The sequence below is a fragment of the Euleptes europaea genome, chromosome 5 (assembly GCF_029931775.1).
Source record: "Euleptes europaea isolate rEulEur1 chromosome 5, rEulEur1.hap1, whole genome shotgun sequence".
Classification (NCBI taxonomy): Eukaryota; Metazoa; Chordata; class Lepidosauria; order Squamata; family Sphaerodactylidae; genus Euleptes; species Euleptes europaea.
In genome coordinates, this window is record NC_079316.1 from 73,394,745 (window position 1) to 73,410,050 (window position 15,306).

Genomic DNA, 15,306 nt, shown 5'->3' on the forward strand with positions numbered 1-15,306 from the left:
ACAATTGCCGTATCATAAATAGACAAGAACAGACAAGAACATGATGCCTTAAAGTGTAAGCACAAATTCATTTGCTTTGATTAGTACATTAGACTTAGAAGAGTTGGTTTTTATATGCCGACTTTCTCTACCTTTTAAGGCAAATCAAACCAGCTTACAATCTCCTTCCCTTCCTCTTCCCACAACAGACACCTTGTTAGGTAGGTGAGGCTCAGAGAGTTCTGAGAGAACTGTGACTAGCCCAAGGTCGCCCAGCAGGCTTCATGTGGAGGAGTGGGGAAACCAACCCGGTTCACCAGATTAGACTCCGCTGCTCATGTGGAGGAGTGGGGAATCAAACCTGGTTCTCCAGATTAGAGTCTACCTGTCCTAACCACTATACCACACTGGCAGTTTGACACCCTTGTTCTATGGGGTTGTTTTTTGGACTTGCAAGGTTGAGATTGAGATGGATATCCCAATTTAGACATGAACGTATTTGTGTGCCTGGCTAACAATGGTCTGCATGACACAGGGGATGCTGCCGTCATAACACATTTAGTGCAAATTGTGCGATAGGTGCTGTTTGTGAGTGATCCCTGTGACACAGATTGCAGTTTAAGTTAGAAGAATGAGAAAGACTGGGAGAAAATAGCGACAGTAAGAATTCTTTGGCAGAGGAGGCCAAATACAAACCAACAAAACCCTTCTGTATGCTTTGACTCAGGCTGCGTGTTTCTTTTCTTCCAAAGTGCTGGCGTGGGTCGGACGGGCACGTTCATAGTAATAGATGCCATGATGGACATGATGCACGCAGAACAGAAGGTTGACATTTTTGAGTTTGTAGCAAGAATTCGCAATCAGCGCCCACAAATGGTTCAGACCGATGTAAGTAAATAAATCCATTTGATATTACTACGGTTATCTATGACTACTGCCATGTTTACACTCCAGTTAATTTGCCCCCCTTTTTTCTGATAAGGGCAGCTCATTCCTGGGGGGGATCCTCAGAGGCTTCCCAGCTGCTGTGGAGAATTAAAAAAGCCTTTTTTTTTAATAAAAAAGGCAAAAATGTGGAAAATGTCCCCACTGAGAACAGTGGGGCTGCGACACCAAAAAAGGTGTCATAGCGCCGTCACAGCAGCAAGGGGCATTCCTGGGCTGGAAGGGGTTAGGAAGATGATTAAAGTTAGTTACGCTCCTGGGAATGCCCTGGGACCATTTTCTGTTCTCTTCTGGGATTTAGTTCCCGGAGAGGCTACACCAGCAGGGAAGCCCCGCACAGCTCCACAGCACCCAGGCACCGATGGGAATGCCCCTTGAGCCAGCATAAGTGCCCCTTATACCTTGATAAGTGGGCACTTACGCTGGCATGGGGTCACACTGCCTCCAATTGACTCCCCCCCCCCCCCAGGGATGTGCTCTAAAAGTATGGGTTGTTTGTTTATTTTTTTAGCAAATACAAGTAGAAGGCTATTAAACTGGAAAAGAATATGCCAGATGCAATTATTTGAATTGTCTTTAACTAAAAGCAGTTGCAAATATCCTGTTTAATAAACGTGTTTGCTTGCCTCTTTTCAGATGCAGTATTCCTTCATTTATCAAGCCTTACTTGAATACTACCTCTATGGTGACACTGAATTAGATGTGTCCTCTTTGGAAAAGCACCTGCAGCCATCACACAATGCAACGCCAAACCTAGTCAAAATTGGTCTAGAAGAAGAGTTTAAAGTAAGCATTAAATATTTATTTTTCAGATATTTCAAACTAAAACAGTAACAGACTGAGAATAGTTTTTTAATTAGTTAAAAATATGTCCTTTGAGGTTTTTTTTTTTTAAACAAACAAACCCAAATACCAGATTTTGATTATAAGTGAAATGGGCCAGGCTATCCATTCATGAAATCTGGATGCTTGGAGTACTGTGAAAATCTATTCTAAAACTAGTTCAGGTTATGATTTTTGACTGACAGTGCCTTTTAGTGCATTCCTGGATGGGGTGGGGGATGCTCTTAGGAGCCAGCGTGACCCTTACGCCAGTGTCTGTGCCACTGGATGCCGGCGTAGTGCCACTTATGCCAGCCCCTCTGGACCACGGCGGCAGTGCGGGGCTCAAGACACTGGTGGGGCCTCCTGCCAGTGTTCTCCTGGCACAAGTCCCTGCGCCGGCATCCCAGGAGGCAATCCCGGGGCATTCTGGGAGGCGGAGCTGCCGTTAGGCAGCTTCCAAACCCCTTTCGCCCTGGGAACTCCTCCTGGGATGGCGGCAGTCCTGTGTCACATTTTTATGTGGCGCAGGCCTACTTTCCCCTATGGGGGAGAAAGCCTTTTTTCATGATCTTATTTTGGAAAAAGTGCTTTTTTCCCTCTGCGGTGGACGGGAAGCCTCTGAGGAGGCTTCTCAGCTGCGCCATCCCGGCTGCGTGGTTTCCCCCTTGAGGAATGCACTGTTTCTCTATCCTTATGCATTTTGACTGCTGCTGAAGCTGCAGTGAGCTTAACACGAGCAAAAGTAATTTTCCCTCACATCTTTAAGAATTTCCACTATGGAATGTGGCAATTGCCAAGTTTTAGGGAAGTGTTCAAGTACACACGTTTGTATTGATGGTCAGGGACAATGGGCCAGTGTTGTATACCAACACTAATTGATGTTAGTGGGCAAAGTATAGAGAATAGTGCTGTCAATTTCCCATCTCTGCAGAACACTTTTTGTAGTAATCTCCACTGGCTAACCGAAGCACAGGAGTTGGTGGTTAAGTATATGGTTCAAGAATCCAACACTTGTTAATATCTGTAGGCATATAATGAGGAGAGCTGGTGCAAAGGTTGAATTGTTTGTGATGAAATGTATCAACTAGAAATCATTCCGAAGATTACTATGAAAAGGAATTTGCAGCTGTTTAGCATTCTGGAATATTCATTTTTAGTATGTACTTTTTGTTGTAGAAATTAACAAATGTTAGAATAATGAAAGAAAACATGAGAACCGGCAATCTGCCAGCAAATATGAAGAAAGCCAGAGTTATCCAAATCATCCCATGTAAGTTATTAATTTCCCATTTCACAGTTATTAATTTTCCATTTTAGTTATACAAATTGCCTAATTGGGCACAGTGATATTGTACATTCAACAGCAGGTGGCACTGCTAGACTGAAATACAGATGCATTTTTTTGTAAATTTGATTCTGCAAATTTGCACAGTATTATTGAACATAAAATGTTAGGTATTCCAAGAAATCTAATATGTGATGGTTTTTGTACTTTAGATGACTTTAACAGAGTGATTCTTTCAATGAAACGAGGTCAGGAGTATACAGACTATATCAATGCTTCCTTCATAGATGTAAGTACTTTAGTATGGATGAAATGCACTTAACATTGATTTAAAAGTTTTCAATAATCAACTTTGTTTAGAACTAGAAAGAAACATTGTTGCATATGTGTATGTGGGCGTGTGTTCTACCATTATTGTATGATCTGTTAAGTTTTGTTAACTAACTTCTTGTTCAAAAAATAAATCAAATTGCCATTGTAAAGAAACATGGATTACAGTGGTCTTTTATGCATGGCTGTTTCAATCGCCATCACCCCTCTGACAACGTCGAGTCTTTGCGTTGATTATGCATGCCGTTTCAGACCATCAGAGGTTCTCCCCCTGCGTTTCCCGCACTTTGCCTGCGTTTTCAAATTCGTGTCTGAAAACACAGGGAAATGCAGGGGAAGAGCAAGGCGACCTCTGATGGTCGGAAACGGCATGCATAATCGGAGATGATATATAACGAAATAAGACTGATTTTACAACAAAATATTATTAAAACACCTGAAATGCTGTTAGGTGTAATACCGGACACTATTATACCCATAGACTTTTGATATATGTTACCACGGCTGCACGTTTAATATATGCAGCTAAATGGAAGACTGATGAGATACCGACAAAAAAAGACTGGATAAGTAAGATGCTGGAACTGACGGAGATGGCGAAGCTTACAGCTTTGGTTAATCAAAATGATAATGTACAATTTTGGGGGGAATGGGAGGCGTGGAGAATTTACTGTGAAAATCAGTTTATGATGGGACCTTTTAAAGGATATTCATTGATTTAATCCCTTATAAATATTTGTCAATAAGATAAAATTAAGGCATTGATTGAAAATGGTAAGATTAGATAATATGAGAATCTGCTAATTGAAATATAAGAGGATTAGTATTGTTAGCAAAGGTATACATAATTTATTTTAAGATAGAAGAGAGTGAGGGGGAAGTCAAATTTTTCTTTTCTTTTTGTTATTATTAATAATATTACATGTTTTTTAACTGTTTTATAATAATCTTAGTATTACTTGCTTACTTACATGTTATTATATTAAATGAAAAACAATAAAAAATTATTTTTAAAAAACCAAAACGACATGCATAATCAAAACAAAGACCCAAAGTCGTCAGAGGGGTGATGGCGAGAGAAACAGTCATGCATAAAAGACCAATGTCAAAAGAGAAGCAAACCTCCTTGCTGTGGGGAGAGGTGTGTCTTGCATTCTTAGGAGCTCAGCTTCAACTGGCAGTACTTCCTTTCTCTTTCACCCACTACTTAAAGGCAAACAGAAATATAGATCCCCACCAAAAGTGCAGCTCTTACATTGCAATCAAATAAGAAGTACCCTTCTCTCTACTAATATGAAATGCACTTTGCCACAATAGAGAGTGTGCTCCTTTATGGCCTCAGTAGTGACGTTCATTTCTGTTTTTCAGATCTTACCCTTTTCTCTTCATCCTTAATTTTCTGCATTTCCAATTATTTAACAACAGGCATCATTATGCTTAGGGGGGATTCTGACTTAGAGACATTGTCATAATCTCACAGATGGTACTTTTGCTCCATTGGCTTCTTAACCAAGCACCTACACATACACCAAATTTCCAATTATTTAAGCCAGTTCTAGAAAAAAAAGGTAGTAATTCCATTAAAGCGTACATTGCCCTGCCATTGCTGCCTCATTTCATTTTCAGACACAAGAACGAGTTGCAGGATTATTCTTTTGTTTTTCTAAACTGAGTACCAAAGATCATGGTATTTTCTATATCATTATCCATCCTGACTATGTTTTCCATCCTTCTCTTTTGAGTTGTTAATAATCAGATAAAATGCCAGCCCTTCGGATGTCAATGGGAATGGTACCAGGTATCAGCTATTGACCTCTATTTGGTTGTGTCAGTTGACATAATCTACATGCCCCAAAGTCAGAAGCTCATGTTTCCTTATCGGGAAGCTGTGTGAGTCATTTGGAACAAAAACAAAAAAGAGTTTTGTGGCACTGGAAAAAGACATAGGTTTTTTTAAAGCATAAGCTTTCTTGGGCTAGAGCTCACAATCTTCAAATGCAAGAAGTGAAATCTTAGTCAGCAAAGATATATGCAGTGAAGGGAAGGCAGTGACAGTGAATTTTGCAACTTCTCATTGAGAGAAGAAGAAGAGTTGGTTTTTATATGCCGACTTTCTCTACCACTTAAGGGAGACACAAACTGACTTACAATCACCTTCCCTTCCCCTCCCCACAACAGACACCCTGTGAGGTAGGTGGGACTAAGAGAATGTGACTTGCCCAAGGTCACCCAGCTGGCTTCGTGTGTAGGAGTGGGGAAACGAATCCCGTTCACCAGATTAGCCTCTGCCGCTCATGTGGAGGAGTGGGGAATCAAACCCGGTTCTTCAGATCAGAGTCCACCGCTCCAAACTGCCACTCTTAACCACTACACCACGCAAGAAGTACTTCCTTTTTTCAATCCTGAATTAATTGCCCATAAACTTCATTGGGTACCCCCCCCCCCCGAGTTCTAGTGTAAAAGAAGAGGGGATCATAATTAAGTTCAGGTACCTTTATTGGCATAACGAGAGGGGATCATAATTGGTGATGACAAGTTAATCTACTGTGATTAAGCAAGGTAACACTTATGCAGGGCAATCCTAAAAACACTTTCCTGAGAATGAGCCCCCTTGAATAGCCCTGAGTAGGATTCTGAGTAGACCTACTTAGAATTGCTCCCCTACTGTCTAAGAAAAATGCTAACACTGCAGTGGGAAGTTCTTAGTTAAATAAGCTTAATTAGTACTCCTCCTTAATGACTCCATGGGTTGGTATGAAAGTTATTTAAAATAATGGATGGTAGCTTTAAAAACGTTGTTTCTAAAAAAATCTATTCTAATACTTCTCGGTCATTTAGGATTACTTTGAAGGGAGAGGTAAGAATTTAAATTTGAAGCCTCCAAGGTATCAAATAATGTTTGCGCTTCTTTTTTGTTTTGTTGGAAGGGCTATCGCCAAAAGGATTACTTCATTGCAACTCAAGGACCACTTCCTCATACTGTAGAAGATTTCTGGCGAATGGTGTGGGAGTGGAAATGCCACACAATTGTTATGCTTACCGAAGTTTTGGAAAGGGAGCAAGTATGATCAGTTTTGGCCAAAGTTTTTATATACTGCTTTATTAACACTTGTTGAGTTGGCTGAGGGGTAAGAAGTTTCTTCAGTACACTTCAACGAAGTGTATTAACAATCCACAAAAATCCCCTACTGTGTATTCTCCTCATTCCAAGGCACTAGTATATTTGGAGGCAGAGAATTATGTGACCACCATGAGCAGGGTTCTTGCTTTTGGCCGGCAGATTTTGCAATTCCTCCAACAAGCCACAAAATTGGCCTAGCACAGGACAGTGTTGGCTGTGGTTGTGTGTCTCCTGAATTGCGCAATGTTGAACACTGAGGTATGCCTGGTGTTAGCCAGGGCTTGACTGAATCTAACCTGGCTTGATCTTCCTTAACGCTGAAAATGCTGAGTCAGTTGTCACAGCCCGTAGAAGTACCACATAATCAAATTCCATAGAAATCAATGGGAATTAAGTGTGCTCAGTTGAGAGCTCAGATGTCAGAGGGCTTAATAGTACTTAGCTTTTTCTAGATTGCACTTGATATCTGCAGCTTCATGATGGCAAGAGACCTGTTTATTTAGAATAGCTTCCACCTATGCTTGGATATCACTAGTCTTCAAATACAAGAACATGACAATGTGTGGCTACTAAAATTTAAGAATAGTAAAGCATGCAATTTCAGAAATGTTGACGTTCTAATTCTTACTCTAATTATGTATAATGTATAATAATTATTAGAAAAGCCACCACTGAAGTATCCTGAAATGTTCAGGAAAGCACAGGTTCAGGTATCAATAGCAATTGCATATAATATACAAATTAGTTCACCCTTAGGCTAATCCACTAGACTTACAAAAAGGGAATTTAATTAGGAAATAGAGATCTCAATTCCTTATGTTTGCATCAAACGTAGCATGTCTAACTCAGGTAGTTAAAAATGTTAATTAAAGGGGAGAAAATAATATATATTTCTAAGAGAAAATGTTACCTTCCTATTCCCCCTGGGGAAATATGGGGGGATCGGATGCTGAACGTGTTTCCTTGCAGGCTGTAAGTCATCTGTGAAGAAAGTGCTCCATGGTGAAGGCGGTTCCTTTTTCAGATACTCCCTTGGCAAAACTGCTGAGCTGCTGAAGCTCTATTAATTGAGATTCAAAGACATTTCAAACACTTTCCTTATGCCAGGACAAGATGATCCCATTGAAAGAAGAACGCCAATTCTTCATCTGACTCTTGGCTTTTTATAGTCTCTTCAGAGTTGAAGAGGGGGCTTGCCCCATTGCTAATTGCGTCATGCCCAAATGAGTTGCTCAGAAGATGGTGATACCATATTACCAACTCCCATGAATGACAGAGAAGCTGTCTTAGGAAGAAATTGTCCTGCCCTTAATATTAGTTCTATAGTCCACCTCTATTTTAAGTTAAAATACACAGTGCATTTTTGTTGTTTTCTGAATGTCTTTGGCATATTTGGTTTGGAAAGATACTACCAGGCTTGAACTTATCCCTAGTTCAGGTTCCCACAACCTGTAGGAAGCACTAAATGTGCCAAAGGGGGTAACCAGTACTGAAAATATGCAGCAGAGAAGACGTATTACCCATAACAGCATTGCTACAGTTGGTGGATAAAACGTTTAGCAAACAAAAGGGAAGCTTCTGCTGTTAAGTAAAGTTAAGTAAACAGATCTCTCTAAAGTACTGTGGGTATGAGAGATGGGGGACAAGAAACAGGGCAAAGCTTCAGGTAATATTTATAAAGGAGGTGGGTCTATACTTCAGGGAAGAGGAGGTTGATAGAAGAAAAGCAAGTATAAAATAAACCATGTAAAATTCACATTCTTGAGTAAATTCTTGGTGGAGGTTGTAATGTCATAAAGGAAATACATTTAACAACAATAATAATGTATATTCCACCCTCCCCCACCAAGGTGGGCTCAGGGCCTATCACAACAAGAATAATATACATAACAATCAGACAACATCACATTACAAATATAATCATAGCCTTAAAATAATAGCTCCAATCAACAACTCACTGGCAGTCTTTAAGCAGAGGCTGGACAAACACTTGTCAGGGATGCTCTAGGCTGATCCTGCATTAAGTTGGACTAGATGGCCTGTATGGCCCCTTCGAAATCTACAATTCTATGATTTTATGTTGTGCCTTAATTGTTGTTTAATTATTTTATGTTGTGGCTATCGTATCTGTCAACTGAAAGTTCAGGAAGCAATATCTGGACCTTTCCCCTCTATGTTGCAGGAAAAGTGTTTTCAGTATTGGCCATCAGAGGGTTCCGTTACTTATGGAGCAATTACTATAGAGATAAAGAGTGATGCACTCGCTGATGCTATCAGCATAAGGGACTTTTTGATTACACACAGTCAGGTATTGTTGGTTACTTTTCTATTTACTTGGAGTCCAAGCTAGTTTTTTGATCTTTAGTTTAAATGATGTTTAAACAAAATTCTATATAATGTATTTTGGAAGCTTTGTGAAAATAATGTTATGACCCTCTGTCTACTGATGATCTACAACGTAATTCATTTATTATATGCCCACATAAGGAAGGGGCTGTGGCTCAGTGGTAGAGCCTCTGCTTGGCATGCAGAAGGTCCCAGGTTCAATCCCCGGCATCTCTAGTTAAAGGGACTAGGCAGGTAGGTGATGTGAAAGACCTCTGCCTGAGATCCTGGAGAGCCGCTGCCGGTCTGAGTAGACAATACTGACTTTGATGGACCAAGGGTCTGATTCAATATAAGACAGCTGCATGTATTCATGTGTTCAAATGGCCCTGTATATAGCAGGTTGCATGGTTGGAGTCCAAAGAATAAAGGACTTTCATCCTGTTCTTACATCTGTGCTTTTCTTGCTTTTGAATAATCAGGAAAAGCAGGGCAGGGTTGTCCGACAGTTTCATTTCCATGGATGGCCTGAAATTGGAATTCCCTCTGAAGGCAAAGGAATGATTGACCTCATTGCAGCTGTCCAAAAACAGCAACAGCAGACGGGAAACCATCCCATTACGGTGCACTGCAGGTAAAATATCTGTACTTTATTTGGTTGCATGATCATCTCTTGATATTAGGGCAAGTATAAACTACAACCTGCCCTCACATGGCTGTTCAGAGTCTTCTGTTCAGTAAACTTAATGCGCCTGCTTTTGATAGAGCATTCAGTAGACTCTACCTGGGCAGAGTAATTGTAAACTCCAGATGTTGGCATATTGCCAGTGCTAGTGCAGCACTAGCATAGATAGTTAGTAGAATGGTGCTTTAATGCTATTTCAGTTGCTTTAATGCTATTTCCGTTATCTGAGACATATAAATGCAGTTACATGGCTTAAATTGAGTTAATTTTCCTTCCAGTTACTGGGATACTAAGCCAGGATTGAAACATGATTTGTGGGAGGGAAACTAGGTAAGCCACACACTTGCATTCATATAATAGAGTTACAGCTCATTCCTGAGCCCTGCAGAAGCCAGGGACAGCGTGGCCACGGCACTGCCATGGCTCCTCCGAGGAGGTTTCATGGCCGCTGCAGGGGGAAAAGGGGACATTTTTAAGTAAAATTTTAAAAGGCGGGGAAAGCCCCATATGCTGTGCCAGCAAAAACCTGGTGTAGCAGCACTGAAGCGTAAGGAAGCGTTCCCAGCCTGAAAAGGGTTAGGGGTCTGCCTACTGGCAGCTCCTCCCCCAGAATGCCCTGGGAACGCCTCCTGAAACGTTGGCACGAGCCGTTGTAGCAACAGGACGCCAGCAGGAAGCCTAGCCAGCGTCCAAGGGCTGCTCTGCCGTGGCAGTCCTTGGGGGGCCGGTGCAAGTGGCACTATACCGGCGTCCATGCCAGTTTGCTTGGCGCAAGTGGCACGAACACCGGCGTTGGGGTCTGGGCACCACCTGAGCCCATTTGGCCTCCAGGCTCAGGAATGTACTGTTACAGTGCATTGCTAAGGAGAGTTACTCCAGTCTAAGCCCATTCATTTCAGTGGGCTTAGATTGGAGTAATTCTCTTTAGGAATGCACTGTTAGTCTGAAATCACCATTGCTTTCACTGTGCTCTCCATGATAAGGGGGGGGGCAGAGCCTCAGGTGTGCAGTGCAAGGTAGATTCTTGCATATTTTATTTAACCATGGCCAGATTGGATGTCTGAATGGAGCCTTCTCAGCTGGAGATCATGGAGAGCAGCTGCCTGTCAGAGTGGACAGCACTGAGCTAGATGGATTAATCTCTGGTCTCAAGATGAAGCACTTTCATGTGTTCAAGTCACTTGCATTGGCAGTGGCTGTATTACGAATATAATGCCAGATATATTTTATTGCACTGTATATGACAGTGATGGCGAACCTTTTAGAGACCGAGGGCCCAAACTGCAACCCCAAACCCACTTATTTATTGCAAAGTGCCAACATGGCAATTTAACCTGAATACTGAGGTTTTAGTTTAGAAAAAAATAACTCATACATTAACATCTTTTGTCTTAAAAGAAAAACACAATAACAGAGCTTTCAATGATACAAACAACTTTTTATTGAAAGGTAAAAGTTTGCATTTGGCATGCTTTTGAACAATTAATGTGATTAATTTTTTGGGTGTTCAAGACTTGGAGTCTACAAAAACACAAAATTAAAAAAAAATGAAGCACCCAATACAAATCTATTCCTATACCAAAAATAGCTAACACAATAGTGTTAACACTAAAGAAATGGATATTCCCTGAATCAACAATCTACGGCAGTGATTCTCAACTGGGGTTCCTTTTGAATTTGCAGACCTTTTGGCCTGCTCTGAAAAAGGCATCTGAGTGCATTTCCTACCTTTGATTCACCTCTGCTGTTCATGCGTTGGACCTATCTAGTCCAGCTCCTGTATCTCACAGTGGCCCACATCTATAATAAGGAGGTAGCACATACCCATCAGGGCTAGTAACCCGTGATGGACTTTTCCTCCAGAAATTTGTCCAATCCCCTCTTAAAGGCATCTAGGCTAGATGCCATCACCACATCCTGTGGCAAGGAGTTCCACAGGTTAATTACATGCTGGGTAAGTGGCTGTTCCTCTTTTAGTAGGGGATTTCACTGAAAGGTGGGAGGCGCCGCAAAGCCCGCGCTGTGGCCTGAGCTCTCTGCTCCCCTCCAGCTATGCCACGCTGTGAGCTATGCTCCCCTCCAACCTAGCTCCTCTCCAACCCCACCACGGGAATCACCTTCGCCACAGACTCAACAGGCTGCCGTCCACGCTGCACCCTCACGCCACATGTGAGCTGCCTGGCATGTGAGCCGCCCTGCCACATGTGACAGGGGAGGGAGGAAAGCGCTCCCATTGGGCTGCTGGGCAGAGGGGCGGGTGATGTGTGAAATGCTCTCAGGCGCGTGTTGAGAGGGGGAGGGGAGCAGCCCAGCCCCGGGTCCCTCTGGCTTTCTAGTAATGAACTCAGGCAAACTCTGTGCTGGGGCGACTGCGCGCGTGCCCACAGAGATGGCTCTGAGTGCCCCCTTCTGGCACGCGTGCCATAGGTTTGCCATCACTGGTATATGAGTTTGGCATGAAGCAAAGAAATGTATTTGTCTTGTAGTGCTGGAGCTGGAAGAACAGGAACGTTCATAGCACTCAGCAATATTCTGGAGCGAGTAAAAGCTGAGGGGCTTTTAGATGTATTTCAAGCTGTGAAGAGTTTACGGCTGCAGAGACCACATATGGTGCAAACACTGGTATGTTACTGAATGACAAAATCGTTGACAAAAAGTAAGGGGGTACTGGTACCTCAAGTGAGGCAAACAAAACTTTTCTACTCTTAAGTGAATATAATGGAGCTTCTTTTAATGAAGTGTGTAAATCAGTACTTTGGAATTATTATTTTCTGTGTTTGTTGCTTGCCAAACCCAGGGTTATACTACCTAGAAAAAAGCAGAATTCTACACTAAGGTTATCCAAATCCCACACAAGAAAAAAAAAATACAAATTAAGCATTTGTTCTTTTCTGCATGATTTATTCTGCTTCTCCTAAACCTTGGGAGGAGGTAAGTATTCTATCCTGGTTAACAATCCTGACTTTGGAGCGGAAGACTTACAAATCCAGTGTGCGGTTAAATTGGAGTAAGTGACAAGTAACAGGAGAGTTAGTCGTAAACCATGATTCCTTCATTTCGCTCCATATGAAAAGGGAGCTTCTCTGACCTTTTGCAGAGTATCAGCAAATTCATATCATTTCTTTGACAGTTTTGGCTCTGCTGTTTTAGACAAAACATTAAGAAGTTTTGCTGTTCAAAAACTGTTAGTTCAAATTCTAATAATTATCCATAAATGATATGCAGGGGAGCAAGAATCCTAGGGAGGAGTCATTTGATTGGAGGGCACTTGCCAGTCTTAGAAGACACATGCACTGGACCAATACCACCCACACCAGATTCCTTCAATAACAGTGGAGGACTTTACCCCTTGTGAATTATATGCAGGCAATTACTCGTAATCAGTAGCATATCTAATTCTCAACATGGCTCTGTCTGTGGATACTTAAATCCAGAGATTGGGGCCATGGACAGACAAGACAGATCCTTGTACATATCCAACAAAAGCCCCAGATTTGCAGAAAAATCTGAAACCTTAAAAAAAATGATAAAAAAATGCTTGCAGGTATACTGCTCTCTGTTGCTAGGAATATTCCTAACAGAGTACATACACATCTCTCATTCCTTCACTTCGCTCCATATGAGAAGGGAGCTTCTCTTTGCTTTTTTGGCATATCAGCATATTCACAACAGAGTCCGTACGCAGCCCTCAGCCCTTGCAGATTTGGGGGGAAGGCTCATAACTTTCATACATTCCAAATGATTGATACTTTTCCTCCTCTGCCATCCTCAGAGAGGCTATATATGGTAATCCTCTGCCACCACTCTGGTTTTGGAGCCGGTGAGCGAAAGGAGCTAGTGAGCTTTGGTTCAAAAATAAAACACTGAAGAAGAAGAGTTGGTTTTTATATGCCGACTTTCTCTACAACTTAAGGAAGACTCAAACCAGCTTACAATCACCTTCCCCTCCCTACAACAGACACCTTGTGAGGTAGGTGGGGTTGAGAGAGCTCAGAGCTGTGACTAGCCCAAGGTCACCCAGCTGGCTTCATGTATAGGAGTGGAGAAACAAACCCGGTTCACCAGATTAGAGCCCACCACTCCGAACCACTGCTCTTAACCACTACACCACGCTGGCTCTCAAAATGGGCAACAAAAGGAAACCAGGCAAAGGAAAATAACAGAGAATTCCTTAACGCATCTAAAACTGAACTGATGCCCTGTGCACTGACAAATTTCCTGATCCAGTCTTTGGATCCATTTGGTCCGACTCATGTCCTCCTGTGAGAAGGCACGGATTGCATTGCCAGCAGCGCACCACTGATAAGCAAGCCCAGGAAATATACACTTGAGCCTCCTTGGAAGGGCAGCATTTATCGATTTACCTCAGGGCCTTGTGCAAGACTGGGGTCACTTTGCTGCTTGGGTGATTAAGGAGCCAATTCCGAGGCTCAAATTTGACTTGGGTCATTAAAGTCAGGAACAGAAGGGATTTAATAAATTCCTGCTAAATGTTAGGGTCAAACCTAATGTGACATCGGTGAATGAATATCCTACATTTCCCCCCTCAGCTGTAATAGCAGCTGCATAGGTGTTCTGGGCAGGATGGCAGTTTTGGAGAGGAACACTTCAGCTATGTTTCTCAAGGCCTCAATCACATACATACCTCCCCAGAACTGCTGTGCGTCCTAAGGGAGAAAAAATATACTTATGGGGTATATATGTGGCAATGAAGCAGGTTTTGTAAAGGGATAATATTAGATGATTTGCTGCATTATATGATAAAGTGTGTGCATTTTTTTATAAGTTAAGTGTTGAAGTTAAGTGTACTTCACTGGGAATATTCTAATTTAGAGATAATTATTTCAAAGTAAGTGTAATCTGTTTTTGTTCTTTTTTTCAGGAACAGTATGAATTCTGCTACAAAGTGGTACAAGATTTCATTGATATATTTTCTGATTATGCTAATTTCAAGTGAAGATTCCTGCCTTATTTTTTATTTGATCATTTGTACAGAGATTTGTAAATCATGTTAATTTATTTATATTGATTTTTAACTCTAAATGTACATATTACCCTGTTTTGTTTTGCTCTGAATGTCTCAGATGTACTTAAATAGATTTTTTGCCTTGATTCAAACGAATATGCGTAGACCCCTTTCAGAAATAATCAAAACTCTCCACTCAGTTTTTTGATGATTAAGAAGGGGTGAAAAGCTGAGTTACATAACTTTAAGTTTTTAAGTATAGTTCCACTCATGAAATAGCACCTTCAGCACCCATTTGCGAATGTGGCTGTCTATCCAGTTGGGGGATATGTGTGCAAAGCCTGTTTCCAGAAGGTTCAGAGCATTTAACAGTGCAATCCTATACAGAATTATTCCAGTCTAAACCCACTGAAATCAGGGGACTTAGACAAGAGTAACTTTGCATAGCACTGTACCATAAGTAGTTTCACCTAACAGATGACCATGTTCAAATATCTCAGAGAAGAGAATGTTAAACATATTATTATACCTGTCTTGTTGAAATTAATGGGACTTGCTTACCTTTTTATTGGATCACGTCTTTATTATCCCTAACCACCTGCAACATAGTCACCTTTTATTACAAATGCTTACCTCTCACTAACTCATAAAATAACCCCTGAAGTTTATAAAGCAGATGAATTGCATTAAATATGCTAAAGCCAAAATGCACACTTTTATCAACATATAGTTATTTCATTTGAAGCCAGTTCCACTTAGTGGTCAGAGTGGTTCATTTCAGATTTCACATGAAATCATGGTTTAATACTAACTTTGGTGAATGTGTGGCTCTGCTATTGTATGTT

General features: G+C 41.4%; 1 protein-coding gene across 2 annotated transcripts in view; it reads left to right on the top strand.

Moving 5' to 3' along the window:
• PTPRE (protein tyrosine phosphatase receptor type E) overlaps positions 1–14,515 on the top strand; it is a 128,457-nt gene extending 113,942 nt beyond the window's left edge. For both annotated transcript variants that reach the window (XM_056849382.1, XM_056849381.1), the window contains 9 exons: positions 732–867; positions 1,561–1,710; positions 2,926–3,019; positions 3,247–3,323; positions 6,292–6,426; positions 8,668–8,793; positions 9,293–9,444; positions 11,982–12,117; positions 14,378–14,515. In XM_056849382.1, the coding sequence (XP_056705360.1) occupies positions 732–867; positions 1,561–1,710; positions 2,926–3,019; positions 3,247–3,323; positions 6,292–6,426; positions 8,668–8,793; positions 9,293–9,444; positions 11,982–12,117; positions 14,378–14,452 (1,081 nt within the window). In that variant the 3' untranslated portion in view covers positions 14,453–14,515. The remainder of the gene's footprint in view (positions 1–731; positions 868–1,560; positions 1,711–2,925; positions 3,020–3,246; positions 3,324–6,291; positions 6,427–8,667; positions 8,794–9,292; positions 9,445–11,981; positions 12,118–14,377) is intronic.
• Positions 14,516–15,306: the final 791 nt, after the last annotated feature.